Source organism: Pteronotus mesoamericanus, unplaced genomic scaffold, assembly GCF_021234165.1.
Source record: "Pteronotus mesoamericanus isolate MK-2021 breed Mesoamerican mustached bat unplaced genomic scaffold, CSHL_Meso_final contig_657, whole genome shotgun sequence".
Taxonomy (NCBI): Eukaryota; Metazoa; Chordata; class Mammalia; order Chiroptera; family Mormoopidae; genus Pteronotus; species Pteronotus mesoamericanus.
In genome coordinates, this window is record NW_026555229.1 from 25,045,001 (window position 1) to 25,062,500 (window position 17,500).

General features: G+C 59.9%; 1 protein-coding gene across 7 annotated transcripts in view; it reads right to left on the reverse strand.

Annotated features, from left to right (window-relative positions):
* Positions 1–17,500, reverse strand: part of EBF3 (EBF transcription factor 3) — a 108,715-nt gene that overhangs the window by 31,168 nt on the left and 60,047 nt on the right. For 4 of the 7 annotated variants that reach the window (XM_054581697.1, XM_054581694.1, XM_054581693.1 and 1 more), the window contains exons 7-8: positions 4,929–5,010; positions 1,460–1,604 (exon numbers count right to left, since the gene is read on the reverse strand). In XM_054581697.1, coding sequence (XP_054437672.1) covers positions 1,460–1,604; positions 4,929–5,010 — 227 coding nt within the window. The remainder of the gene's footprint in view (positions 1–1,459; positions 1,605–4,928; positions 5,011–17,500) is intronic. The other 3 variants (XM_054581698.1, XM_054581696.1, XM_054581695.1) reach the window with 1 other exon arrangement.

A 17,500-nucleotide genomic window follows, 5' to 3' on the forward strand; every position in this document is an offset into this window, starting at 1 on the left:
AGCCTGCTTCTACAGCTTTTGATTTGTTGGGTTTTATCTCCAAGGTACCCACTAGTAGCCTTTATTTTCCTAAATGCTCTACGTTCTGCTTACAGTCAAATGCTTGTTCATGCTACTTACAAAAATAAATACTTGTCCTTCGCTCAGATCATCACAGCTCATTAGAGGCGGCTGAGCTCGGCCCCGGCCTCCCGCCTGGCACCAGAGGGCCGAGGGCCTCCTTGAGCCTATCGAGTTGCGGGCTCCGGCTCTCTGGGGACGCGCGGACTGAGGACGGGGACTCAACCTTCTTAATTGTGAGCCTCATTAGTGATGGTTGCTAGGCAGAGCACACACCCACCTTCCGTGCCCAGGAAGGAGATAAACAGTACGTCACAGAGTCTAATGACTCTGGTGCCCAGGGCGACCTTTAATTATTATATTTTTGTTCTCTTATACCTTAGTCATTAATGGAGAAAAACAAATTAGTTTATTTTTGTGGACCGCAGCAAAGTCATGAACTGTCCTCCGGCCTCAGGACGGAATCGCGCCCTTTGCTCTGAGGCTCTGCGTGCGCCCCGGCCACCTCCCTGGGCGCCGCGTGTGTGTCGGCCTCTGGCGGGGCCCGGGGTCCGGGACCTCGGGGTGTAGGCTGGTCTCAAAGCCGCTCCGCCAGATGGGCCCTTGGCTCTGCCGGGCCGAGTCAGGCTGTTGTGTTCACAATTCACTTTTTTAAAAAACTCACATGACCGTCCCAGCCACCGTATTAGATCCACGATTGTTATGAGATGTTTTATACGGAAGAGGGCTCTTGTTTTCAAGGGGACGTGACGTACAGCGGGAGCAGCGCGCAGGCGCGTGGCAGGGTGCGGGGGGCTGGCTTCTGTGCCCTGACTCGACGCCCGAGGGTGTGGCTCACTGCCTGTCCCTCTTACCAAAGCTCTTCTCTTTCAACAAGCAAAGATAGGAAGTCGCTTGGAAGCAGTTGGTACCAAACTCCTCGCGCCGGTTTTCGTGCCCGCTCCGCCCCACGAGGGCACCCTGTCGATCCCCGCCCCCCGTCCGCCTGTCCGTTCAGGCACAGGACACAGCCCTGGAGTCCGTTCTGAGCTGAGGGACCAGGGGCGGCCGCCCACCAGGACACGCACAGGTGCCTGGGGGTGACCTTCTGGATGGGGCTGAGGACAAGCCAAAATAAAACGAAATAAATCAAAATCCAAGAGAAGCTCTAAGCAACAGAAAGCTTAGAAACCAACCCACTCAGCGAAGGCCGCGTGGGAGGGGCGGGGGGATGCGGAGCCCTCACTGAGGGCCCTGGGAGAGGCGGGGGCGACGCCGTCCCGGGCCCCCCGGGCAGGGGGCGGCCTGACCCACGGGGCGGGGCTTGGGGACAGTCCCTCGACACGAACCAACATAAAGGATGGTGCAGAGAAAAATAAAAAGCATCGCAAATAAAAAGAGACGTGCAACGTGTGCCTACCATTGTCCAGATAAGAAGGGGCCGTACCTTCTGACGGGTCCAGGCGGCGCGCTCGCCGCCCGTGTTTGGAGTTGTTGTGCACAAACATGTTGTCGGACACGGCCAGCACGTGGCCGTCCACGTTGACGGTGGTGGACACAACGACCTGTGGAGAGAGGCGGGTGGGACGGCGGGTTGGGCGCCGGGCCGGCCGCGCACGCCCGTTCCCGGGAGACGCCGCGGCGGCCGCCCGCGGCCCCCGCGGCCCGTGGGGCTGGGTGGGCGGTTTGCTTCTGTTTGGTTGTGTTTTGACTCGCGATTGCCTCCCTTCCAAACCTGCTCCCCTAATTGCAGTTTAATCTCCTATTATGCTAACAAGTGAATTCCATTCAGCGGAATATTCTTCTGGCCATTAGCTTCAGAGACACCCCTCTGGCCACTCATTTTAAAGCTGCTGTTTTGATTGATCTGTTCCCATATTGATTGGATAGTTTATCTAATTAAAATTAGTTCACTGGAGACTGTCCTCCTTGAAGAGCTGTGAGGCTTCAGTTGCCAAAAAAGGGTTCATAAATCAGGAGCGTGTCTGCTGCCTGTACCCTCACCGAATGATCGGTGTCAATTCCACAATTACACGGCACGCCTGGTCATGAACGCCTTTGCATCTGAAAAGGCCGCGTGGAACGGGAATAGTGAGTGTTTTCAGTACAGGGAAAATACCCTTTTCTCAAGTTCGTGGCAAGGATGGCGATGGCGGGGCCTGGCCTGCCGAGGGGACCCGCTCCTGTTGGGATGTGAGGCCCCTGTCTGAGCTCCGGGTCAGAGGGGGCCTGGGGGGGCCCTGGGGAGGGGCCTGTGACTCTCAGCGGAAGCGACAAAGAAACTCGTGTGGGAAGGGTGGGCCTTCCCAGGGGACCTGCGACCAGCACCCCAGGGAACAGGAAGGGGTGACCCAGCCTTGAGAGTCCTCCTTCACCGAGGTGGGTGGGTGTGGGCGTCGCTTCCAGAGTGGCTGGAGCAGCAAAGACGGGGGCCCAGGTCCCGTCTGGGGCCCAGGTGTCGGGGACAAGGGGCCTGGTTCTTTGCCATGTCTGGGTGGCCGCAGGGGCCCACACGCCTAGAGAACCTTGCCCCCCGGAGAAGCGGGCGGCCTGAGCAGGTGAGCGGACCGAGGGGTGCCCGCCCCCAGCCGCCTTCCCTGCTGGGTCCGCGCGCGTCAGAGCGCAGCCCGGAATGGCAGTGAGAGGCCAAGGCCGCGATTAACAACAATGTATCAACACCAGCTCCTCCCATGTAGCCAATGGGAGCCTCACACCGCAAGACCTTAATGATCAGGGAAACCGAGGGGGTAGGTGCCCAGGAGGTATCTGGGAGGTCCCCCTGTTCTCCGAGAAATTTTCCGTAAACCTGAAACGGCTCTAATACACTCTGTTAGGGAAGAAAACTGATTTTTAAAGAAATCATATTTAAGGGTGAAGGAAAGGCCAAGGCTACATACGTGAATGCAGGGGTTAGTAATATCTTTCATGAAAGTCTCAGGCCCCACAAGGAGGCTGAAGTGGGGCAGAGGGCACTGCACCCCCAAAGCTCCCTCACCAGCCCTCACTGGCCACCCTGCGTCCCCTGCGGGTGCCTCCCTGCCTCTGGAGCCTCCCCAGCACTGGGCCCCTCGGTGCCTCGCAACGTGCTTCTGCCGCCGGTGTCCCCACGCCCCGGCCCCGGCCCCTCAGCCCCCTCGCTGCCCAGCGGGCGGCCGCCGCATCGCCCTGGCGAGGGAGGCCCCACACACTGCGGTGCCGCTGGTGCCCGGACGGCCTCTGGGCAGAGCGGGCAGGGCTGCTCCGCGGACGGGCCACCCCCACCCGGCCTGTCTGCCGGGCCCCGCCCGGGAGTGCACGGCTCCGCGCCAACCCAGCCCGGGGGCCGGCGCACAGCCATGGAGCCGGCACCGAGCCGCAGCCTGGGCCCCTTCAAAGTTCCCGGGCCGCGGTACGCTGAAGACAGGAGGAAGGTAAAAATAAAATAAAGGACGCTGTCTTGGCTGTCATCTCTATGTAGGTCAGCCACCAAGGGAAAAAGAGTGTAGTTCAGCAGGGGGAGGACAGACAGGCTGCGCCGTGTCTGCGGCTGCGCCAGCCGAGCGGGGCGCCTGCGGAGCGGTGCCGCGGCCGCGGAGCAGGGCGAGGGGCTGGGAAGCCCCGCTCAGTCCGGGCGAACCTCTGAAAGGCGGGGGATCAGCGTGAGAGGCGCAGCTCCTGCTGTGACTGAAGCTGCGTGGGGCTGCCTCTCCGCTAGACCGACCGCCAGCACCTGCTGAGCCTCGCCCAAGGAAAAGGGGGGCGGGCCCAACGGTTTGCAAGAGACACTGTCCCCAGCTCCCCAGCAGGCCTGGGCGAGCCCCGGCGCCCTTCTCTGATTGGCTGGCTGGCTGGCTGTAAAGACAGGTGACACGTGCTTTGCTAAAAGGCTAGTGCGTATGTTGAATTCCTGAAAACATCTTGAGCGACTTGTTAGTAAATCATCCCACCCAGCTGTCCCTTCTCTTAGCTGCCCAGCCCTCCTCGGGTGGGGCGGGGCCAGTCACAGGTGTGCCACCCAGCCCAGAGCACTTTTAAAGCTAAAACCAGAGAAATAATCCATCATGGGGGCGGAGCACCCTTCCCCCCACCCCCCCGACATAGCCTCCTACCGTTCTCAAACTCAGGCTGGAAAGCCGTGAACTTGCTCATCGTTTACCCCTGAACGCAACCAGCTCTCCGCCTCGCTCCTTGGGGTGGGGGAGGCACCCTCGGGGCACGCCCGGGACCGGGTATGCCGGCCTGGGCGCAGTCCCGGGCCCGGGCGAGGGATGTGGCAGCAAGACCGCATCCGAGCTCGGGGTGGGCAGCTGAGCTGGAAGCCTCCGGGCCGTGCGGAGGCCGCACCCAACAGGGGAGGCGCCTCCCCGGGGAGGGCTGGTCTTGAGGACCGCCTCCCCCCCAGGAAAAATCAATCAGCGATTGATTCCCAAAAGATCTCGTGCGCGAGTTCTAAGTGCTCGTCCGTCAAACGCAGCCAGCCGGGGTCCCGGAGAAGCAGGCCCCACGAGCGAGAGGCCAACGGGAGGGGGACTCCCAGAAAAACGCCTGAGACGGCCCCTCTGAACACACCCGGGAGACTTACCACGGCTCCGCCTTCACCGGCAGCCCCGGGGGCCCGGCTGTGGGGACCCGCCCCCGGGGCGAGGACGCGGGCCGCCTTCTCAGGGCTGGCGTCCGCCCCTGCCGGGCCATGAGTGAACGTGTGGGCGCAACGGACCTGCCACCCCCCTGACGGTGCCCGGGCAGGGTTAAAGTGCTTGATTCAAGGGTTCTGCCCAGCGAGCCAACTCGGGGTCGCTCCCAAGCCCTGGAGAACTAACACTCGTTTTCTGAACGACGGCCACATCAGAGGAGTCAAACGTCCACGTGACAGCCAGGGCCACGTCCGCGCGCCCGCGAGAAGCGTGTACCTGGAATCTCCGCATGTCCCGAGGGTTGCCTGCATTCTTCAAACAGTTCTGATTGCACTTGAGGAAAAACTTTAGAAAGAATCTACAAAAATACAAAAAAAAAAAGGATACTTGTTAGGGCTATCAGACAAAAGACACAAGCTTTCTGCAGGACACTCTTGCGTGGGGGCGGGGCGGGCTGCCCGCCAGGCCTGGCCCGCCGCCCCGCAGGCAGGCCCTGGGCCTGGAGGCCAGCGCGGCCTGCCTCCCTGCGAAGGAGCGGCTTCCATTTGCCTCGACGTTACCGGTTTCCAAGCCTTGCTAGACCCGCCGTGGCTGGGGTTGGCCATTTCTTGCCTAGACTTCGCACACCTGACCATGAACCACGAGGGAAGCAGCCCCGAGGGCACGGCCCACTCCCGCCCGCAGAACGCAGGCGGCCTCGTCCAACTCGGGGTTCAGACCAGCAGCTGTTCTTTTAGGACAGGCACGCTGCGGGACACCCGCTCCTGCAAAGCCACTCGCGGTTTACCGGAGCTCCCGCTCCAGCAGCACCTGCGGCCCCCTCCCCGGCAGCCCTGACCCGGGGGTTCACCGCCTCGGGGGACACGCTTCCAACGGGGCGCCTGCGACGTTACAACAGGGCGCCTCTTCAGCGAGGGCTTGGGGTGCTGTTTTAGGGGCCGCCATGACCTCTGTTGTGAAGGGGGGACCCACGCCCCTCGAGGCGGCCACGACGCCCAGGCTCAGGCCGCGAGCGGGGCCGGCGCCCTCCCCCCACGCCCCGCCCTCGCGTGGCCAGGCGTGCGGAGGCAGGGCGCTGAGACGCTGGGACGGAACCCTCCCCGGGCTGCCGCCCCCTCCCCGCCCGCTCGGCGACCTCTGCGGGCGCTCTGGCTGGCGGCACGGACGCTGGGGTCCTGGCCGGGATCCCACCAGGGACTGCGGGGTCTTGTCTCCGCACCCCAGTGTCTCATCTGGGGGAGGCCCCATCCCCCGTGCGCTGTGTTTGGGTGTCTGGGCGCCCCGTCCAGCGAGGCCACCCAAGGAGCTTGTCTGGTTTCTTTCCAAACACCACCTGTCCTGCTTGAGGACAGTTCTGTATAGATTTCCCGTGATTTCCTTGACGTCAACCTAACGTTCGAGGTCCCTTGTTGACAGTCACTTCCAAAAATAAAACCCCTCGGCCGACCGAGGCCCGTGTCCGGGCCGCGCCCGGCGCACCCTGGACGACTTCCCAGCGGGGCACAGGCAATGGCGCCGGGCTCAGGGTCCTCACACACGGCGCGGCCTCGCTACTTTAGGCCGGAATTTACATCTTTTATTAACTCGCCTCACCTACACTTGGGCTCGTGGTGCCTCTGAACACCATCTGCCACCAGCACAGCCAGCCACTTGAAATTCCACCCACCAATTTTTCCTAACAACCGCCGCAATTAAACTCCGCGCGCTGCGGCGAGGTAAATTAGGCGCACCTGCGGCCACGCTGCACTTGAACTGCATCAGAAAGGGCCTAACAAGGTGAGGGCGTCAAAAGTTATCGTCCTCTCAGGCAATTAGGTTTTCACTTCGGGGACGGCCGCGCGGGGCAATTACGCCGCACATGACCAGCCGGCTCATCTCCCGACGGACCGGCTCCGGGGGCTCCTGCCGTGAGGGCCAAGGAGCCCCCTCCAGAGGAGGCCCTTCTGATTCCTCGGCGTCTTTTTTGCCCCTGTACCCCCGAGCACAGAGGGCAGGTTCGGAGGTCGCCTGACAGGCCCCCGCTGCCCTCAGGTGCAGAAATTAGCCCGACACACAGCTGGGTGCGGGGCCTCTCAGGGGCGGGCTCCGGGGCAGGCGGGCTCATGCGGGCACGTCGCACAAGCAGCGGAACACTGGGGTGGGGTCTGGCGGGTGCAGCCCGGGGCTCAGGGCCCCTTCAAGCTCTCAGGTTCCAAGGACACAAACCCAAGAAAGGAATACACATGGGCAGGGACAGAGAGGGGCAACTTCCGCCGGGAGGAGGGGGGCCCTGTGTCCACTCTGCACCCCCATGTTGGTCCCCAGGAACTGACGGACTAGACCAAGCCTCCCTGAGTGGCCGCTGACGCTGTGCACACGCACGCCGAGCACACGCACAGGGCAGGACGCGCGGTGCCGACGCCCCAGGAGGCGGGGACCCGGGGGGGGGGACCCGAAGGCCCGACATGGGAGGTCAAATGGTAATTCTCATCCTGTACTCAATTACCCTTTAATGGGCTTCTTCTCTAAGAAATATCTGACAGTCCCTTTACATATCTCACTTCTGGAGTCTGGTACACAAAGGATCTAATACTCTTGTTAGGGAAGGAAAAATCTTTCCTATGTCAGAAAATCTTTGGCTTTAACACCAATAAACTCTTTATTACTGCTAACTGTGGACTTGCGGCTCGATGGCAGAGGCGATAAAAATTCTAACCTGTCATTAGTACATTATGCTTAATTGTGTACAGTGCGTTTCCCATTGCAGCTGTTGGCCTATCATCAAAATGACCATTTTGTACACTAATTCCCTGACCCTGTCTTTATTTCCCTAAAGAGTCGTCATCTTTCACAGTAGGTACCAGAGTAAATCAAGCTTGAAATATGGGCTTTATTTACTTGTTTCTCCCGGGCGGGAGGGAGGCGGCAGCTCTGGGTACCCGGCACGCCAGCCGGAACTCCCCGGCCGGCCGTCTCCCGCTCGCGACGACAGGCAGGGCCCCGCGAAGTTCCCAGGCGCGGTCAGAGGGGGACGGAGGGTGGGGTCCCGCTCCCCCTGAAACCAGGCTTCCTGCTTCGGAGAGAACGCCAGCCGGGCGACCTCGCGGGCTCTTCGGAGAGCGGGTGTGGGGGTGTCTCTAACTCAGAAGCGCCCCGTGAACAGGGAAGTGGGGCCTCTGCCCACTGGGTCCCGCGATTGAGACCTCGAGTTTGAGCTGCGAGCCCCCGGGCCCGCCCTCTTTTCTGCAAGGCCAGGGACTCAGTCGCTCCACACAGAGCTGCAGCCACAGCTGTGCCCGCTGAGGGACGTCAAAAAGTGGGGTTCTGGGGGCGCCACGCCCGAGTCCCCCCAGACCCCGCCTGCACCGCGGGGCGCGCTATGCAGCGGACCGAGGGCCTCAGACGGGCAACGGGGCGGAGCATTTGAAGCGGGGCGCTCTAGGCCCCCCCGCAGCCGGGGCAAGCCCCCACCGCAGGGCCTGATCTCGAAGCCGGCCCCGTATCTGTGTGTTTAAGCTATGAATTAGTTCATTTATATTTACTTTTATGAAGCTGATTAACCAGAGCTTCTCTAGCTGATGAAAATCATTTTAATTGTAGTGTGAGGCTCCTGTGTAATATCCATTACATTATGAACTGTTTAAATTCTACAAGGGTATTGTGCAAATTGGCCCTTGGTGAGCGAGCCGGCAATTAGGCCCAAACAGCGCGCCCGTGAGCCGCTCCAGAACTTTGTGGCGTTGTTCAGGACGATCAGAAACAAAGGAGGCTGTTTAATTGTAATTTAATGGAATATCAAGGAGTCCGTGGCATTAGACGCTGGCAACAGAGAGCAGGAGAGAAAAATTAACTGCAATTATGTTTGATTAAAGCTATCTTTCTCAATAATCAGCGGTCCTGACAGGCCACGGGGCTCTCGTGGGCTCCGGGATGGCAAAAGGTGTTGAGCAATATTAGGACCAATAAAGGGGATATTAGCATAGCTAATTAGAGCCCTGCAAAACCTGTAAAGGGGGCCTCTGTGTATTGTAATGTGTGAAATAATTGGCCAAGGCCGTTATCAATTACACAAGGAATGAATTTGGTTTGTCAGAGAAAAGTGAGGGGCGCATTTCAGCTGACAGCGGGCTCTCCCGCCCCTTCCTGGCGGAGAAGAACTTGCCCACTTTCAGCAAAAGCCACGACCTGCCAGTGGCCGAATCACTGACAAAATCGTGTTACCGGGTAATTAATACCCCGCGCCCTCACCGCCTGCCCCGAGACGGCTGGTTTCCACGCCACGGAAGCCACCGGTCACGGCGCAATGCTTCCGCTCCCTGTGGCCAAAGGAGAAAGGGATCGTCTCCTTAGAAACGCGGCGGGCGCGGTGTGCTCCCTGGGGACCGCGCGCGAAGGGGCGCAGGGAGCCGCTCCCACCGGGGCCTTCCGCGCGCCGACGTCCCCCGCTTGAAATCCCCCGCTCTCAGCGCCCCAGGAACCCTGTGCAGGGGGGCTGGTGTGTTGCTGCTGTTGTTAACTGATACTCGTTGGACTGTCCCTGGGTTGGTCTGGCCCGTGGCTGAAGACACAAGTGACGGCGCGATGCCAGGCCCAACCCCGAGGGCCCTCGGCGCACAGGCGCGGGGATGCGAGGCCCCACCTCAGCGCAGGCTCAGCGCCCCTCGGAGGAGGGAGGCCTGGCTCCCACCAGAGGCCTCCCGCCCGGACGCCCGCCTCAGGCCTGGCAGCTGACCTTCTCTTCTGGGCCTCAATGACGGGGAATACGGGAAACCTGAGTCAAGAACGAAAACCGCTGGCCTCTTTCCTGGGGGAGGGCTCGCTTGCCCGTTCAGCCAGAGCCCCTAACGAGCAGCAAACCAACGTGGCAACAGCCCGAGTCCCCCCTCAAAACCCCTTGGCCACCGCCTGTGCGTCCGGGCGCCGACAGCTTCCGGAGGTGCCCCCGAACGCCGGGGACCCCGCTGCAGGCCAGGCCCCCCGCAGGGTCGGCTCCTGAATCTGGGACGCAAAGCCAGGAGGCTGCTTTCATACCTGACAACCTGGCAAGAAAACCTGAGTGAGGAAAGCCATCCAGAAAAGGCAGCTGTGAAAGTCCCCACCCACGGGTGGGTGCTGGGGGCGGGGGACTGGGCGCGGCTGCTGGGGGGCTCAGGGGTTGCCGTTCCGGGAGACAGACGCGTCTGGAAGCAGATGGGGGTGCTGAGCGCAGGCGAGGCCCCTGAGCTGTTCAGTGTGTAATGGCTGATTCCGGGCTGCGTCACTGTGGCTGCCATTCCATCACCGCAGAAGGGTGCCCCCGCCCCCGCCCCCGCCCCCGCCCCCGCGCAGGCCCCGCCAGGGAGGAGCAGGACGACAGGCCCCGGGCCCTCTCAGGCCGTTTGGGCGCAGCTCTGACCACGTGACTGCGCTCTTGGAAGGAAACAGTTAAAGAGTCAAATTAAAAGATAGAGCCTTTAAGAGACTTTTCTGTGACTGATAAGAGAGTGACCGCGGAGTGCTTCCTCGCAGTCCCCGCTAATTACTGGGAAGTCCCTGGAAGCCGTGGCCGCAGCTGCGTGCGAGCGAGCGCGGGCCATCAGCCGCTGCCAAATCGATTCCTGAGCGGCCCCAGCCGATCGGGCGCTGGGGCTCGGAGACAGGCCTCCCTTCAGAGAGCCTGTAATGAGCAGTCCCTACACAGCTACACTCTGCTGACATCAGATCTGCGCCCCAAGATAGGGCGCAGGTCAGGGCGGCTCGGGTTTCGGAAACGCGAGGGCGCGCCGGTCAGGCCTCCCCGTCCCCCCCGCCCCGCCGCGAGCGATCGCGGGCTCCTGTTCTTTCACGCCAGGCGGGAGGGAAAATCTGCTCCATTAGTCTGATTTATTCTTCAAATATGCCATGACAAATTGCTTTAACACCAGACTTATTAAATTCTTGTACATTTCAAGTTATGGGTCTCATAGACGCGGGCCCACATGACGTCATCATGAAGGGGGCAGAGGGGGACCGCCCTGGGTTTTACAGCCAGGGCCGGATGTCCTTAGGGAGGGGCCCCTCCCCAGGAGAGGGGGCTGGGCGGCCCGGCGCCCCACGGGCGTCCCCAGGCTCGGGGGCCCCGCGCCAGGCACGCGCGCCGCCCTGCATGGAGATGTAGACGTAGGAGGGTTTGAAAATATCCACGGCTTGACTTGCAGTTCAGCGACTGCTGGCCTTTGTCTGGGGGTCTGCTCCACGGCTGCGGAGCCCGTCTCCGGTGGACGAGAGCTATTTTACTTCCCTTCGCTGGAGTAACCACACCGCATTAACAATATTTGTACTACAATCGCCCAGGGACCCACTTCCCAGATTCTATCACTTCTTTATCTCCTGACAAATACCTCACTATCGAACATTATTAGGTTTAGAAAATTAACCCTTCACGGTCTGGAGCCACACGCGGCCCCACCATCCCTCCAAAGAGCCTTATCGCTGAATTTGTGCTATAATGGTTTTTCTTTTCATCACAATTTCAGCCGCGGCTGTCAAGAGGCTCCTATAGATACCACGATCTTGTTCTTCCGCAATGATTCTCATTAAAATGGCGCCAAAGAGATCTGATGGGATTTAATAGCTTGGCCGGCCAGTTCCTCAGCCTCCTCCTGAGCGCAGCCTGACGGGGCCTCCAGTTGGAGAAATTTGTGTGACTTGCATTAAACTTTTCTGGGTGGTTTTAATGTGTTCAGATAAGTAGAGCCCAGGCCCGCGCTCGGCAGGCGCAGGCCGCCCCGAGCCCCGAGCCCCGAGCGCCGAGCGCCGCCGGCCGCCCGCCCGCCCGCCCCAGCGCGCTGTCAGGATTCTAGTTAGTATTTTCTGTAACTGTTCTGATATTTCAGGATAGTTTTGATAAGGTTATCTGTTTAAAAGAAGTCAACTGCACAACACAGCGGCGATGTGACGTGCGCCGTGTTTACACTGGGGCTCCCGTTTCAAGTGCCTATCTTTGTTTCCCCCTTTACCTGCTTCCCTGGTTCTAATGGGCGCCGCAGCCCTGACACCATCCCCCCGCAGACCCTTCGCGCTGTCAATCAGCCTGCATTTTGTCTTCCGCTGCGCGCTCATTAAAACGGCTCCCGCGCTCCCTCTGGACAGCACTCTATTTGCCAGCTCTGATCACGGCGCTCCTTACTCAAGAAAAATGCCAGCATCGCTTGGCTCGCATCCGATGCCCCCATGACTTGTTGCCAGCTCCAGGGGAGACTTTTGGGGACTTTGTAGGCAGGGACGGCCCGCCGGTGCGGCTCCGAACTTGGGGGCCCACCCCTCACGTGTGCGTTTTTCAGGCTCTGGCAATAACAGGAATGCTCTCCCGGCCACCCCGGTCATTCCCAAAACAAACGGGGTTTTTCTGTGGTTCATTTCTGCCCCCCAGTTTTCAAGTGGAAAAGCTCCTTCCTTGCTCAGCCGCCCGCGTTCCCCAACCACGCCAGCCTGCTTCATTAAGAACTATCTTCTTTGCGGGTTGAATTATTAATAAAAAAATCCCATTTTAAATCCAGCCTGTGCAGGCGCGGAGAACACCAGTGTGGGACCTGCCCACGCGGCCTCTCCAGCCTTTTAGGTCCTGATTAAAAACTTATTAAAACATTATAAATGATTAATGGGCGCACAGCTCTGAGTGGCAATTATTAGTTTTAATGCAGGTAATGCAGCTTAATGAGGGGCACATGTGTGCAAAGCTTTAACTTCATTACTCCTGCGTGTCAACAAATACAAGAGAAATGGGCGTTCGGGTCATCCATTACTCGGCGCGGCGGCGAGCCTCGCCCGCGCCTCCCCGCGTCCGGCAGCCCGGGGCCGTAAATTCACCCCTTTCTGGGAAGGCCCAAGGTGTGAAAATCCGCGGACCCGGCGGGGCTCCCCCACCGCGCGCCACTGCGTGTGGGAACAGTCCTCTGAGACTCGCCTCGGGAGCCTCTGCCCGGCACAGGGGGACCCTTCCCTGGAACTGGCGCAGGCCCTCATTGTCTCCCATAGCAGCGCAGCCTCCCGGCCTCCAGAGCCGCCCGGGTGCGCTCCTCGCGGGCTGTGCCAGGTCTGCGGGGCCGTGGGGCCGTCTTCCCAGCGCCTAATTCGTGTTGACACAGCGTTCCTAAACACCCCCACATCCCTCGTGGGAAGGCTCCTCTCCCAGAGCGTGGAGGGAGGGGACAGGAAGCAAGGCAGGCGTCCGAATGCCGCGATGACAGTTCCGGGAAGCCCGGCAGCGCCCGGCTGCGGGAGAGGCGGATGCCGGGGCGGCCAGCGCCGGCCGGGGCTGCGCGGGGGACGGGCGCGGTCGGTCGGGGTGCCGCACGCCGGGGCCCGGCGCCTCCTCCACCCATGGAGGAGCCCAGACCAGTGTGGGCCCACCTGGGGCCCGCGCACCGCCCGCCGCTGGGGGCAGGCGTCCCCGCCCAACTCGGCAAGGCACCCCTTCTCTTCTGTGTTTGTGACAAGCAGCCAGAGTCGGGTTGATCCGCACTATCTGTTTGAAGAGTATTCAGGACTATTTGCATCATTTTATCGCTAATGTATAATATATGGCTCTAAAGTGAGCCCAAGCACTGTCTTGTTACTGAGCATAAAAAAGTGCGGGCAATAAAGATACATTAGTCCTGTGAAGCACAACGCTGTAATGCAAGCAAAAAAGGTTGCTGCTCAGAGTTAAGAGGCAACCTTTCTGCCTGACTAAGACAATGGAAGAGTAAAGAAAATGTCAAATCAAGAAAAGCTGGATTTAGAGATGAGGCAGCCCAGGATGACGCTGGTGCCATATTTTGTGAAACTGCAATGCTGTTGGCAGCAAAGACCCGTGTTTCTGATTCATCTAGGGCCGCGTGGCAAAGCTTTGTCAGTCTGTGCAAGGCATAAATAATTCAGGGTGAGAGATGGCAATTACAGGGCCCTGCACAACCAAAATGAATATTTTATGAGGACTAAAACTGCTCTGGAATGAATCACACATGGAGTCGTACACACATGGCGAGGGGGTTCGCACACGCCGGCCCCAGGAAGGGGGCCCCCGCGCCGGGTGGGGACGGGAACCCGGCCGGGGGCACCGGTGCACACCCGCCGCGGCCCGGCGGCCGGCTGCCTGCTCCCACACTCCTGATCGACGCCCCGTCCCCCGGAAGGCCCGCGGGCGGCCCAGGGACCACGCACAAACTCGGGGTGATCCGCGCACAAGTGTGCTTTTCAGCAAATCCTTCCCAACCAGCAGCGGGCTTTGCTTATGGTTCTCATGGTTCGGACTGCGGAGCCGGGTGAGCCGCAGGCCCGCCGGGCGGGAGCCGGGGCTCCGCGTCCTGGGAGACGAGGAAGACGTTCTCTCGCCTCCGTGACATCTGGGGGCTGAAGGAAGGAGGGGCCGTGGGAGCCTCAGCGCGTGTTACACGCAGGCCCCCGGGCCACGTCTCACTTTCCCCCCCGAGAGAACCGCGTTCCCGGCTCTGCCTCCGTCTCCGGACCTGAGGCCTATTTCCACGGCCCGGGTCAGCGGGCTGAGGGCCGGGACCGTGGCTGCTCACGTCCTTAGGCCCAAACTCCCACGAAAGCGTGGCTTTCCTCACTTCGAGCAGCAGACACAAGCAAAGGGGGTAGGATTATGCCAAAGAGATTTTTAAAGGCTGAAAGGATGGCTTCATCTACATTTCCTCCAAAAATGCTGCTGGTGAATGGCTGGAACAAACAACAACATTGTTCACGGGCCGAGGCGGCCTGGCCCGCTGCTGAATGGCCATTGTGTTTGTCCAGCTACTGATACCTGGGCTTTTGTGGAGGGAAGAAGGCCGGGGCCTGTGACATCAGCGCAGCACAAGCGTCCCTCTGTGCTGACGGCAGCGCAGGCTCCGGCCGCGGTGGGAACCGGCACCCGATCCCTCGCAGAGGTTTCCTTTAAATCCAACTCCGGCGCATTGTTTATGAAAACAAGGCCATTAGGTATATTAATAATTTGATAAATAGGGATTTGCCCTTAATTATTCATGAAGAACATTTGGCAACAGTAAAATTATATTCGCAGAACAGGTTTATAAACCAGCTAATTATAAATTAAGTATGCAAGAGAAAATTGCTAACCTTGAAATTAAAATATTTTATGATTCTGCAATTACCAAAAAAAAAAAAAAAAAAAAGGTAGAGAATTATCAAAACCCCAGGGTGAGCAGAGTACCCAGGACTCTGCAGACGGCACCGCACGGCCAGGGGAGTGGCAACCGAGACAGTGGACGCCGGGAAAGAGCCCCGGCGGGCAGCCCTAGGAGGGGCGGAGGGGGCAGGGCCCCCAGACAACTGGAACTTTCCAAGAGGGTCGCCTGAGAGAGCCCGCCCCCGGCCCATGCACCCAGGCAGGGCAGCGCCCGCGGGAAGCCCGGCTGCGCCCTGCAGAGGCACAATGAGCGGCCTCTGCGTGCCCTCGAGTCCCGGCGCTGGGACGGCTGGCGACCCATGAGGAAGCCCGAACAGGCCTCTGCCCACTCGCACCTGGCTGCCTGCGGGGGCGGGTGCGCACTGAGCGTGGAGTCCAGAGGGACCAGGTGGGCAAGGGTGGCAGGGAGGTGCGCAGTGCCGCTGGTCCCCACTAGAGGGCTCCCCATGCGGCTGGGAGGGGGAGCCCCAGCCACTAGGGTGCCATCAGCACTCAGCTCCTCCTGCCCATCGGGGGCAGACCCAGCCTGCCCGGCCCTCGGCTGGCATGCCCGCAGACCGGCTCCGTCCACACCCGCCTGGGACCCCTGCGGCCCCAGCAGCGGCGCGGCCAGCAGCACACGCCTGAGCCACGGGCGACCCCGTGGGCCTGCAGTGGGAAGGGGGGTGGGGGGCCTCCGCGCACCTTTCCGAGGCTAGACACCCTCACCCCGAATCTGGGCAGATCTGGAAAGAGTTAAGGGCAGCCGTCAGGAGGAATTAACGGCAGAATATCTTGGTTTTGTTTTTTTTAAAAAAAAGTCGGCTGTCCCCCGTAACTTCTTTCCCGCGGCGGCGCCGCACGTCCACGAGGAGCCCGCCGCAGGCCCCCGGCGCAACGAACGCAGAGTCAGCGCGGCCGGGCCGCGCCATGGCCCCGGCCCCGGGCGTGCGCGCTCCGCACCCCTGCAACCCCAGGGAAGAGGAGCGACGTGCCCTTCACCGCGTCTGCCCTTTTCCGGTTACGAAGAGCCGTGACCTCCCCAAGAGCAAGGAGCCTCACTGAGGGCTCCCGGACCGAGCCCAGGGCTCCAGCGCCCCTTCCCGCCGGGCCGCCTCGCCCTCACACGCGGCGGGGCTCAGGCAGCCTTTTCATGTATCAAGTCCTTCATCAACGCACTAGAGGGGGCGTCACGTAGGGCAGACACGGCCACGTACATTAACACACAGCAGAACCTTCCGCGGAACGCGGGTCCCCGGGCCATGCTGTACAAGCGCTCCTGAACGGGCCCGCAGGGTCGCGACCCGGGGCTCCGCAGCAGCCTTGGCCGTGTTCCGATCACGGGGAAGCCGGAGACACGGTCACTGCCCCGGGATCCCGGCGGCCTGGAGGGAGTCCAACACTCGAGGGCCAATCAGCAAAGACAGCGTCCCACGGACAGCGCGCTGAGGCCGTGAGGTGTGGCGCGCCCGCCGGGCGGCCTTGCGGCTCGTTTTTGGCACGGCTCTGAGCCGCCTTCCGCCAATTAGCTTAACTCTATCGGCTGGTGGCTGGAGAATATTTTTATCATTTGGAATAGACTATTTACCACTTGATAGGATACATTTCTTTCTTTACCTCTGGGACGCGCCACGCAGGCCACGCAACTTCCCCTAACAATATTTAAATTGCTTACAAAGCCTCTCTAAATATTTGCTCTGTATTTAGCATGCCTAAGATTTGCCCGTTATCCCAAAGTCTTTTTGTTGCAAATTGCAATTTTACAACTTCATGCTCGTGATATATTTTGACAAAGCTCAGCTGACACCCTCTATTGGCCTCCGAAGGCAAAATAGCAGACACTCCACGAGCCACCAGAGAACTCTCAATTTGCCGTGAGACCGCGGCCACTTCGCCATCCGCAATCTGCATGGGGGAAGATTAAACATTCAATTTGTTACTTGATAGGCCACAAGGTTCGCCACTTACCATACAAATGGAAAACATTACTGTCACTCCTCAACTTGCTTGCCTGAGTATTTTATTATTTGTAATATTTACTTCAGGGAAATTATGATTCATGTCATATTTATCTTCATGAAAAATGAGCATCTAAATGGAAATCACCTTTTGAATGTACCAGGATATAGTGTAATACTAATATGCTTCATGAACTATAAAATTTAGTCACAGTGTATGGATAGATTACAGCATGACTTTAATACCCTGACATGAAGCAAATTTTCTCTGTGTTAAGCGGGTCCTGGGCGCCTGATTCCAGTTTGATAACCATTACACTTACATGATGGTACAAGTCACTGCCTGTGAATTTATGGCCCCCTCAGCTCGTTTGCATTAATCTGCCTCTGAACAAGCTATTCGCACTTCCTCCGGTGCTCGCAGGAAATTGAAAGAAGGTGTAAATTTGTAGGCCTGCAACCTGAACAAGCACGGACAGACACTGTTCACCTGATGCCACCCATTTGTTTCCGTAAATACAGAAGGCGGTTCTCTTTGTCTTTGTCCTGCGGCCGGTCTGCGGAGGGCCACGGGTCTGCCCCTCGCCCTTCCACCCGCTTCCGCGGGAAGCACCGTGGAATGGGCCCCCTGCGGTCAGCTCTGAGTCAGGCTCCCGGCCGCCTCCGTGGGGCCCCGGGGACTCTGAGCCCCCTCGGTGGTCCGTGGCCCACTGGCGTCCAGCACAGCGGGGCTCAGTAGCCCAGGGTCACTTCCGAGAATCCTTTCGCGTGACCGGGAAGCAAAA